Here is an 11,511-nt window from a genome sequence, read left to right as displayed (position 1 = left end):
CACTCAGATGGCTAAGAAAGGTAATTATGCATATGTTGATGTTGTGTACTAGTGTGCCTTGTTACTAAAAGCAGATCAAAATTGTAGTAGGAGTAGCATTTTGAAATGTTGTTCACATGCAAGTAGAGAAGGGATAAATTCTTCTCATCCTCAAACAGCAGAGCCTACATTTAGCATTCTACATCAATATGAGCAGCTTTCTAAGGTAGAGGTACTAGTTCTTTGCCAAACATTGGATGGATTGTACCATCACATATTTTCCAAGTTCAATTAATTAAACATACAGGATACTTTGTAGAAAGTGTGGTCAAGTGGTAAAACTCAGAAGACAATGCACCAGATGCTGAGATATTGGTTCTCTTTGGACCTATTTACTTTAAAGGTAAGAAATGATAAAAGAAATTATAATGAATTAAACACATTTAAAAATGCTTACCTAATAAATTTTATTGAAACATTTATCAATGAAACATTTCACAGTATGATACATACTGGTAATAATTAGATGTAAAATTTACATTCAAAATTGTACACCCAAGATTCAATCAACATGTTTGATTTAAAATTAATGATAAAGTACTACATATAAAGAAAACTTGGGTATACTGTGTACATTATAATACTTGAGGTTTACTCCTCTCTGTATTAATAAATAAATCTTCATTTTATACATCTACCAATATCTCCAGAAATAAAACTCACAAGACTGGAACACAACATACACTTTTATATGTTTGCAAACAAAAAAAAAATCAATTATTGCACAATCACAGATTACATACATCGTAGTCCTAGCAAGTAAAACTTCAGTAATTATCAGTATACAGCAGTATTTTTTACATATTGTGTCTGATACCCTTCTGTCCTACTCCATTTTGATATCTCGTACTCCACACACCAGACAAAAACAGGAATTCATGTATTGATTGTAATATACTAATCCTAACTCAATAAGCTCATCCTTGTGGGATAACTTTGAGGCACGTGCACTGCAAATGTAACAACAGGGAATGCTCTTTTTCAGAAAACACAAGCAGTCAGATTCCTTAAGTTAGTCCATATGTTGTGCAAGTGAATAAAGCAACACAATCATCACATTTATGAAGTAAGTTATATACATATCCATTACACATACATTTTTGCTTGATAGAAATATTCCTTTGTATACATTTGTACAATTTTGTTCAATGTTTATTCAGAACTATTCTTCTTAAGTTTTAATGTAAAGTAATTCCTTACAAAATATGGAATGAACGTTTCCATTTGCTGAGACAAGGTCCACATATTCACTGCCATCAATATTAAAGTCAACTGGAATATGGAGCCTCACATATTACAACAGGGAAATCCATATGAAGCCGCGGAATGGGAAGTTTGACTTCACCCTGAAAAAAATTGTCCAAGACAAGGATTGAAAAAATTACTGGAGTTGTAGATTGAAAATGAACAGACCCTAATTTTGGAGAGTTCTACCTTAAATACTGTGGACATTTTTTACCCATGTGGGATTAATTTACAATTTTCATGTTTAGTGTACATGGTCATAAATCCAAGAAATTCGGGTAATATTCTGACCGCTGATTAATAGAAATTCTGATTCTGCGGAATTATGACCCCATGGAAAAGAGTATGTCTACAGTGTTTATATCTTGAAAGGTTTCTTCATGAAAAATTAAACACTTCAATTTTATATATATCTAACACTTAGAATAGTAATGTATCAGCCCTGACACAAATTTTAAGATCGTGATTTCTCTGCTTCACCCTGTAACCAGAGACTGTATTGCTCTAGTATTATTTCTCTTGATTTTATGTGATTATTCAGAGATGAAACTTTTGTATGAAAGTGTTAAAGCAACATATAATATACCCTCAAACTACATGTATGTCTATAAAATCTTTGATAACACAATGCACTTTTGTTAGCTCACCTGAACTGAAGGCTCAAGTGAGCTTTTCTGATCACATTTTGTCCATCGTCCTTCTGTAAACTTTTCACATTTTCGACTTCTTCCCCAGAACCACTGAGCCAATTTCAACCAAACTTGCCACAAAGCATCCTTGGGTGAAGGGGGTTTAAGTTTGTTCAAATGAAGGGCCACGCCCACTTCCAAGGGAGATAATTAAGAATTGGTGAAAATTTGGTGTCATCTTTTAAAAATCTTCTTCTCAAGAACTAATGGGCCAGAAAAGTTGAAACTTTTGTGAAACCTTCATTACATAGTGTAGATTCAAGTTTGTTCAAATCATGACCCCCTGGATAGGGTGGGGCGACAATGGGGGATCAAAGTTTAACATAGGAATATATAGGAAATTTCTTTAAAAATCTTCTTCTCAAGAACAACAAAGCCACAATTAATCATATTTTCATGGAATCATCCTCATGTAGTGTAGATTCAAGTTTGTTCAAATCATGACCCTCGGGGATAGGGTGGGGCCACAATGGGGGATCAAAGTTTTACAGTGGAATATAAAGGACAAATCTTTAAAAATCTTCTTCTCAAGAACAACAAAGTCACAATTAGTCATATTGATATGGAATTATCCTCAGGTAGTGTAGATTCAAGTTTTTGTTCAAATCACGACCCCCAGGGGAAGGGTGGGGCCACAATGGGGGATCAAAGTTTTACATAGGAATATATAGACAAAATCTTTAAAAATCTTCTTCTCAAAAAAAAAACAAAGCCACAATTAGTCATATTGATACGGAATCATCCTCAGGTAGTGTAGATTCCAGTTTGTTCAAATCATGACCCCCTGGGGTAGGGTGGGGCCACAATGGGGTATCAAAGTTTTACAAAGGAATATATATAGAAAAAATTCTTTAAAAATCTTCTTCTCAAAAACAACAAAGCCACAACTAGTCATATTGATATGGAATCATCCTCAGGTAGTGTAGATTCAAGTTTGTTCAAATCATGACCCCCTGGGGTAGGGTGGGGCCACCATGAGGTATCAAAGTTTTACATAGGAATATATAGAAAAATTCTTTAAAAATCTTCTCAAGAACAACAAAGCCATGATTAGTCATATTGGTACAGAAGCATCCTCAGGTAATGTAGATTCAAGTTCGTTCAAATCATGAACCCCCCCCCCCCCCCGACATCTTTAAAATTTTTTCAAGAACAGCAAAGCCATGATTAGTTATTTGAATATAGAAGCATCCTCAGAAAGTTTAGATTCAATTTCATTCAAAACATGGCACCTGGGGGTAGGCTAAGGGTATGCCTAGAACTAGTGTTAAATCTAGACTCTAAAAAGGGCATGGTAATCAAAAAATCAAAAGGGGACTTTATTCCGCGACAAGTTTTCATAGGGGCACTCTTTAACGTGCCTTTGAAATTATAAACTTTTACTTTATGTACTTAATTATTATTATACTAAAATCTTTATTTACATTGTATACAAGTAATTAAAAGGTAATGAAATTTATAAATCTGTTTTCAATTATTCATTTTTAAAAAAGAAAAACAACATAGTACCATTCACATACCGAGATGACAATTAAAAAATATACATGTATATATAAATTTTTACACAAGGAATTAGATATTAGGTTATTTTAAAAACCATTATAGGTGTGAATCTAGCTGTTGCATGCACCAAGAATTATCAGTTGGAGGCATCCCAGGATTTTTTCCTGTTTGGAATAGTGTTATTGGTGTATGACATGCAAAAAACAAAAATAATTTTTTTTCCAAGGGGGAAGGGGGGGTTACTTAGAAAATAATTGTTATTGGCAGTTTCTTTATTTGGAAAATAATCTATCAATATTATGAAGTGAAAATTCTGATCTAAACAAAAAAAAAAAAATAATAAAATAAAATAAAATAAAACTTTAAATGAAATAAATCTTGTAAATTTTGTTAAATACTTTTAATTGACCTCAGGGTGTCAACTCTAAAGAACAAAACATCATTCAAAGAAATACACTTCATACTTTGTTGTTTCCAGGCCCATTTCTCATATAATATTCAGTTTTGGTGCAATACAAGTTGAGTTTATTTAGATTAAATGAGCAGACTGTTTTACACTTTTCATCATCAACTATGTTTTTTTCCTACTTTCAGTTTAAAAAAAAACGATTCTGTCTTAATTCATTTAATTCACAAGTTCATATATCTTAGACATTGGGCTAATTCTTGCATATTCAGTGTAATCAAATGATGTTTTTCTCATGTTATCTCCTATACCCTAACAGCCTGAGGCATGTTACCTGACCAGGTGGCTGTGTGCGTTCAAGCGAGAAGTAATTTCCTGCCGTGAATTCACACCTTTGAGTATACATTAAATAAACAAAAGGGCTAATCAGCATGCACTGAATAAACAGAGTAGCTAGTCAATCTCCACTGTTGGGCATATTATTTATTTTTGGCAAGCAGAAAAAGGGCATGGCGCTGGAAAAAAGGGCATGGCGCCAAGGAAAAAGGGCATGGCGCCACGCCATGCAAGTTTGCTTTAGATTTAACACTACCTAGAACAGGCGATCAAAGCTTTACATATGAATATATAGGAGAAGAAATCTGCTGACGAAGAACAACAGGGCCATATTGACTCAGGTGAGTGTTGAGGCCCATGGGCCTCTTGTTATTATATATTTTGTTTTTGATATATATATTTCTCAATATGAGGGCTGTTCAGAAATTACAATTACATTGTGTTTATTCTACATTCTAATGTCTTTTGGTGAAAATTGGCATATACACTAGCAATAAATAAAAGCAAAAAACAGTTCAGAAAAAAAAAATTTTTCTATGGTATATCATTAAGTTGAAAGTATGGTTACCTGGCGCAGTCACAAAATCAGATAATGAAAATCAGTATCTACTTCGTACTAAGCTCTGGTGGACCCGTACTAAGTGGAAAAATTAATAAAAACATGTGTAGAGATTTTTTTGTTTTTCTTTGGTATTTATTGAGTCAACAAGAGTGAAAACAAAGGCTCATGATGACCATCAATTAATATGGACCAAGTAGTGTTGACCTGCACTGCAAAAGAAGGTACTGAATGATGCTCGTCAAGTAATTTTACATTGGGGTAGCAAAAACACATTATTTTACTTTTTTAAAGAATTGTTAAGAAAAAAGAGAGTTTGATTTATAGAATACAGTGTATTATGTAAGTGATAACAGAAAAAGAAAAGTTAACTCTTCCCGATTGATTCAACATGAAAACAAATCTACGGCTAACGTGACGTTAAAATGATGTAGCAATGCTGCTCCAGATGAGTTCAACGGACATATACAAGTTCGTGTTTTCACAGGGATTTTGCTCTTATGTTTCAACTGTTCTTGATAAGATGTTGACGAATTTTCATGAATTTATCTCTTTCTTTAATGGAGTAAATGTCTCAATAATTTCCAAACAGCCCTTGTAAATATATAGATATAACCTAGGCATTTACAAAGCCAAATCTTCCCACACTTACAATGACCAGGGATTACAATTGTGTGTGACATTACAATGTATTTCCCCATCTCTCTATTCTTAATGACATCTTATACATATATATTTGACATCACAAATAATCTGTTGTACTGGCAGTTACTAATGTTGTAAAGATGTTTATGAACAAAAATTTAGAGAGATTTCATTGAATCAATAAAAATGTATTGGCATTAAATATGTAACAAAAGAGTTATTAACTGAATATTAGGAATTATGTCTGCCCCAGGTCTTTGTGCAGTGGTGGATCTCACAAGCTTGGTCCACTTTACCACACCAAGAACTCAGGCTGGCATATTTTCCAGTATTTAGTCCATAACCAATAAATATCAGCCCTTTGGTGGAATCAGCCAGCTCCTTTTGTTTTTTGAACTTATACCAAGACTGAAGACTGAGACCATATTGTAAAGTGATACTCTTATCTATTATATTAATTTTAAGGATCAGCCTCTTTAACTTTATTTTAAATAATTTAAAAAAAAACATATCAGATTAACCTTTACCTCTGGTGTGAGGTTTCGCCAGTGTTGTTCCATTACTGTGTGGCCTCCAATATCTTTTTCCTCATAAAACTCATGGGCTAAGTCCCCATCCTCATCATAAAACCTTGATCTAAAATATATTGGATATTATTTGACATTTTTTGGGGATAATTCATGTCAAGTCACTTCTGCAATACTAGTATAGCTCTGGGAGGCCAAAGTTAATGTCATGTTTTCCACAACATGTAGAATATCTAATTAATTACAAAACAAAAAATCTGAATTATGATGCTAAGGCATTGAAACACACAAATAAATATATCCTGTAAAGAATCCTGTATAATATCAAAATCTGGGAACGACTTTACTTTACCTGTCCCCAGAAAAACGTGCTAAAATATAGTGTCGTTTAGACGACTTCAATATATGTGAGATCGCATGAGCAATAAAAAATAAATAAAAAGTACGAGGTTTTTGGCCTTTTTGACCCCCAAATCGAATTCTATGGTTAAAAGTTTAGTTAAAATGAAGTTTTCAAACCTCATTCTCTAAAAAAAATTAATAAATATTGTTTATCATTGAAAAATCTACAAAAAATCATTGTCAACGAAGCGCCTGTGGCGCATGCTTAGTGTCGTTTCTTTTGTACTTAGCCATTTTTTCATTTAAACAAACCAACGAAATGCTGTTAACGCTGAATTAAAATACAGAAGCAACTGAATTTCTTAATTTATCTAAGAGAAAAAATCACTAGCCCTACTAGTCCTAATCTCTCGGATGGTTTGTGAGGACTAAGCCAAATCTCCCGGGCGGACACTAGACTAACCCTAATCAGTCAAATAATGTGCCAGGACTCTTGGATGGGTGCGAGACTAACCCTTATTAGTCGAATACTTGTGCAAGGACTAACCCTAATCTCTCAGGTGGGTGCTAGGTCTGAAACGATACGCCCCCTTCAAGATACGGTACATATCACGATACTTGTGTCACAATTCAATTTTTTCAATACATTTTAAAAAAGAAACAAATCATAAGGTTAAAGAAAACATGTATTCAGATTTCAAAAGGCAAGTAAAAAGTGGTGATACAATAAAGAGCACTACTTATGCTTCTGTAGATTAAAAGAGCACTTTGTTCGTGTCAATACTAGAGTGGCAGCCTGCTGTGAAACTTTCTCCATCACAATTTTCTCCCTCGTGTGTCTCAAACTATTAAAATGAGGTCAAACCTGATCTATTTCAAGGAGAAACCAAACCCCCCCCCAAAAAAACGTACCGAACCGAAAATCGCGATAGTGAATCGAACATTGAACAATATCGATATTTCGGTGAATCATTCAGCCCTAGTGGGTGCAAGACTAACCCTAACCAGTCTAGTAGTGTGCAAGACTAACCCTTATCAGTTGAATGACTTAAATCTTACGTCATAGCGCAATGAGCACGCGGATCTTGCGGATCTGGCAGTCTATGCGAAAGTCTAAAATTTTTACAGGCCATTAGGTCTAGTAAAAATATATATTTTACCAGACCAAGCATTTACTTACCAGACTGACCTTTTTTCTTTAAATTCAGTCATTCATCATTATCATACAGAGATTGAAAAAAGGCGGGGGGATTCTCGCTATTAAATTTAATCTCAAATAGATCCAGATTTGAGATTATAAAAAAATTACTTAATTGAAATGAATGAGCTTACTATTAATAATTTTCCTTTTTAAAGGGATATGACTAACCCATACAATTTTCTCTTTTTCTGGTTATTTGACACATACAAACAAAATACACATTTTCAAAGACTTTTTTTAAACCTTAAAATGCACTTTAAAATATATTTATTTATTTCCTGAAGTAACTCATTATGGTTACTCTTGTTTTATAATGAAAATAATTTTCCCACCCAAATTTACGTATGAGCTATCTATAGACCTATTTTCCATGACAGAGGAAATTCGAGTTAGAAATAAACGATCATGACAGGATTCTTATAGATTAACATTAATCATGTATTACTGCTAAATGGATCAAATTAAGGATATGTATGGAGAATAAGACCATATGTACATGTAAATTCAGATTTTTAGGCCTTAATTTTTTATCGGACAATTGGTCCTGTATCCTGAATTTTTTTACCGACCCGAACCAAATTTTACCGGTAAAAACTGACGGTCTGGTGACTTTCGCATAGACTGATCTGGGGACTGGTAAAGTAAAGTCTACCCAAAATCTGCTGGTACTTGGTACTTTTACCCGACTGAAATCATGATTGTACCAGCAAAAATATTTGATGAAGAAAAATTCGATGACATTTTTAATTGAAATAGCTTCCATATGGTACTTCCTATTTTTGTTAAGGTACTGTTTTTTTTTTTTTTTTGAAAGCCCTGCGTGTTTGAGTTTATGAATATATATGAGTTTTCTCTCCATAAAATGAATGGAAGCAACATGGGAACTTTTTCTTGTCTGTGCACATATTTCTAATACATATCAGACACTACAATTTCTCGAATGAAGGAAAAGATTCAAGGACAAATGTCATACACGTATCAAATTTCATATAGCTGTTCACGGGGCTGCTTAGACTGTATAAAAGTAAACAAAAGAATATCTACATATCATAAGCTTAAAATTTTACGAAGACGTAAATAAACGAACACGTAATCTATGGATTATACGTTTTTATAGATGATTACCCTTTTTTAGTGTATACAAAAGGTGTTATCGCCAAAGCAGAAGAAAACCCTGGGCCTGTCTCGCTATCATTGGTTGAACCAAACATTGATGATACCGACTGTGACACTTTTCGTGCCATAGAAGATGTTTTTTGACCCATTTTCTGGCATTTTAGGAGATGACAAGGCTACATCATGACTCTGGCCACCATTTTCCGGAAATTCAATATGTCTACCTATGGAATGAGCTGGAAATGATTTCAATTCCGGAAAGGCTCTTATTTGAAAATGTCAAAATTGGATATATTAAAAACAAAATAATATGATTATTTGAATTAAAAGAGCAAAAGTATTTATAGCACATAGGATACTTTGTATATAAAAGGAGAAAAAAGTAATTTTCAAAGTATGAAAATATGCTTTAATAGTAAAATCCATACGTTACATTTGACAATAAAATGACTACTCCCTTTTATTGATAGCAACAACCAATGAAAAATAAGCTGTGGAGAAATAACAACAAAGCTATCCCGAATTGTGTGTCAACTTGATTATTGTTGTCTCATGTGATGGATAAAGTAAAAGAAGGTACAGCGTGCGTTAACTTAAAATAATACTCATAATTTTTGACATTTTCCTTTTAACTATGCCTTTGTCCTCAAAAAGCTAACTTTTATGCAAGTTTATAATTAGCTGCATGCCTGCAGTCAATTAAGCAAGAAAGGAAAGTACATATACAAGACTTGTTTGAAGTTTAAATATGTGCAACATTTCAGGATGTCGCTAAGCAGATTGGTACAGAGATTATAGCTTATCAGTATTCAGCATCTTTTGCACATGCCTAATATATATTTTAAAATTTAAATCGTGGATTGTGCACGTGAACCCTATCCTTCCTAACCACGCCTTTCTAAAATAAAAAAAAATTGCTATAACTCCCATTATAAATTTGTTCCAATAAACAGAGGCGGAGAGATACAGTGGTTATGTCCGGGAGAAGCTGGGGGACATCTTGTCGTCTGCTGTAGCAGATGTCGCGAAGGAGAGGCCTGAAGACCCGATAGATTACCTGGCCCATCGGCTGTACAACACTGCGGTAAGTCATAACAAAACATGTAGATAGCACAAACCACTTAGAAGTAGATCTCTCTGTCTTGATCCCAATCCATTTAAATTTTATGCTCAATTTATACCTTTGATATATATTCGTAATAATCTAATCTTAATTCTGTAACTACTGGATTCGGTGTGCTTATCAATTTTTGAACAATTATAATTAAAAACTACGTGATACCAAAGACATAAATAACATTTAAAATATTTTTGTTAGCTATACTATTTATAGATCTGTGGTAAAACAAGTATCTGCATTAGACACGGGGTATTTTTAATGTAGGTATTTGGTACTTTTTTTTAACTGATGAAATTGATAAGTACACCTCATGTGGACTATAATATACTAAATCTAATAAAAAGTAAGACCATGGTCCTCTATTCATCGGCCCATGAAGAAAAGGTGGAGGTTGTAGTTAACTCGCCCTTTTCTGCTGAAATTTTTAATTCATTTGAATCATATTTGAAAAATTAAAAAAGTGAATAAATTACCTCAAATCTAAATGCGATGAATATATAAGCTTAAGTTTGTTTGATTTATGTTATCCAAAACCATAAAGCTCTTCCCAAACGCAATAATGCATGCACACCCCTCCTAAGGTTCCAGGGTAGCCCTTCCTCAACCACATCTCTCTTTTTTGTAATTATAGAATTTAACACCCCACCCCCTTCAACATTTGTACGATCTTCTCAGGCTTTTTATGTCTTTGGTTAGAAAAAATGCATGGTAGTTTTAAGGGGAAAAATTAAGTATATGTTTAGTCCAGGATTAACTTATGCTTTACTTTATCTTGTCCTTTTTTCTCTTATATTATTAATTACTGAATTTAACACTGAAACATCAAAAAGGGATTACCAATACAGCTAGGTTTTTCCTTCACAACAGACGCAACGCAACACTGCAACTTGTGCAGCAAGAACAGAAGCAACCTTCTCGAGACCAGCTTTTACAGTTCTGAAACCAAGACATGGCTACGGGACACGTGTTACAAAGTCGAGACTTTCAAGATGCAGACTAGAAAATGAAATGTCCTTGATTCAGGTGAAAAGTGACAAGAAAAAGGAGAAAAATGCAGAAATGGAGAAATCTTCAAAAATCAGTCATACGGAAAAATTCTCTCCAAAACATACCAAAAATTCTTATCAAAAATTGGGGCTGGATGAAAGTGGGCAATTACCGATACCAACTGAAGGAAGCAATCCAACAATTCAGAACAATGTACCAGAAATTGCAGGAACGATACGAAAGACGCAAGAGCATGAATATGACGACAATACGTCACAGACTCACAGGGGACAGTTTTACACGACAGACGATGAAGGTTTTGAGGACTCAGTGCTGTTTGGTAATCCTTCAAAACCAGTTTTTGTCCACCAGTCTTTCAAACACATGCTACGTGACGTTCAATGTGATCTGTTTGACGATAACGATTTGACTTGAACAGAAAAATAAATATTGAAACAGTTTCTTGTTTACTTAAGTTTTGTTCACTTCTTTGACCGTAAGTTGTTTATTTCCCTATTCATGTAGACGTTTAATGGTCAGTTCCTATCTTTTTTCAACATTTATGTTGATTTACTTTTTTTTTTTGTTCACCCGTTCGGATTGTATACAAATAACACTATTTAATCTACAGTTTCATAACTTTAAGACATACGAAGTTGTGTCTAATCTATCGTCAGAATTAAATATACCGGTATTTACATGGGACTAAGGGTGGCATCACCTGTGCAATTTCAAACCTATGTGTAAAATCCGAGACACAATGTCAGAATAATGATGAAGTACTTGTACAATATTT

General features: G+C 33.7%; 2 protein-coding genes across 3 annotated transcripts; one reads left to right on the top strand and one right to left on the bottom strand.

The window, feature by feature from the left end:
• Positions 1 to 421: 421 nt before the first annotated feature.
• LOC133184805 (tumor suppressor candidate 2-like) lies at positions 422 to 8,843 on the bottom strand. Of its 2 annotated transcripts, none has more exons than XM_061319883.1 (3): positions 8,618 to 8,843; positions 5,950 to 6,058; positions 422 to 1,385 (listed from the first exon to the last, which is right to left on the bottom strand). In XM_061319883.1, the coding sequence occupies exons 1-3, from the start codon at positions 8,755 to 8,757 to the stop codon at positions 1,308 to 1,310; spliced, it is 327 nt and encodes a 108-aa protein (XP_061175867.1). In that variant the 5' UTR covers positions 8,758 to 8,843; the 3' UTR covers positions 422 to 1,307. The 2 variants fall into 2 exon arrangements, with proteins under 2 accessions (XP_061175867.1, XP_061175868.1); XM_061319884.1 differs by lacking the exon at positions 422 to 1,385 and adding an exon at positions 4,945 to 4,989.
• Positions 8,844 to 9,047: 204 nt separating this feature from the next.
• On the top strand, positions 9,048 to 11,168 carry LOC133184922 (uncharacterized). Its single transcript, XM_061319990.1, has 3 exons — positions 9,048 to 9,184; positions 9,562 to 9,692; positions 10,596 to 11,168. The coding sequence occupies exons 1-3, from the start codon at positions 9,166 to 9,168 to the stop codon at positions 11,148 to 11,150; spliced, it is 705 nt and encodes a 234-aa protein (XP_061175974.1). The 5' UTR covers positions 9,048 to 9,165; the 3' UTR covers positions 11,151 to 11,168.
• The last annotated feature ends 343 nt before the right edge of the window (positions 11,169 to 11,511 follow it).

Source organism: Saccostrea echinata, unplaced genomic scaffold (genome assembly GCF_033153115.1).
Source record: "Saccostrea echinata isolate AGI-Se365-2 ecotype Australia unplaced genomic scaffold, CSIRO_AGI_Sech_v1 ptg000011l, whole genome shotgun sequence".
NCBI lineage: Eukaryota > Metazoa > Mollusca > Bivalvia > Ostreida > Ostreidae > Saccostrea > Saccostrea echinata.
This window is presented reverse-complemented; position numbering and strand designations above follow the sequence as displayed.

Bases quoted from the DNA above. Each gene is read 5' to 3' on its own strand.
- LOC133184922 (XM_061319990.1), top strand. The intron at 9,693-10,595 runs GTAAGTCATAAC...CCTTCACAACAG, and splicing joins ATCGGCTGTACAACACTGCG to ACGCAACGCAACACTGCAAC.
- LOC133184805 (XM_061319883.1), bottom strand. From the start codon at position 8,757: ATGGGTCAAAAAACATCTTCTATGGCACGAAAAGTGTCACAGTCGGTA. The intron at 6,059-8,617 runs GTAATCATCTAT...AATATATTTTAG, and splicing joins TTTGTATACACTAAAAAAGG to ATCAAGGTTTTATGATGAGG. The intron at 1,386-5,949 runs GTAAAGGTTAAT...AATTTTTTTCAG, and splicing joins GGCGAAACCTCACACCAGAG to GGTGAAGTCAAACTTCCCAT.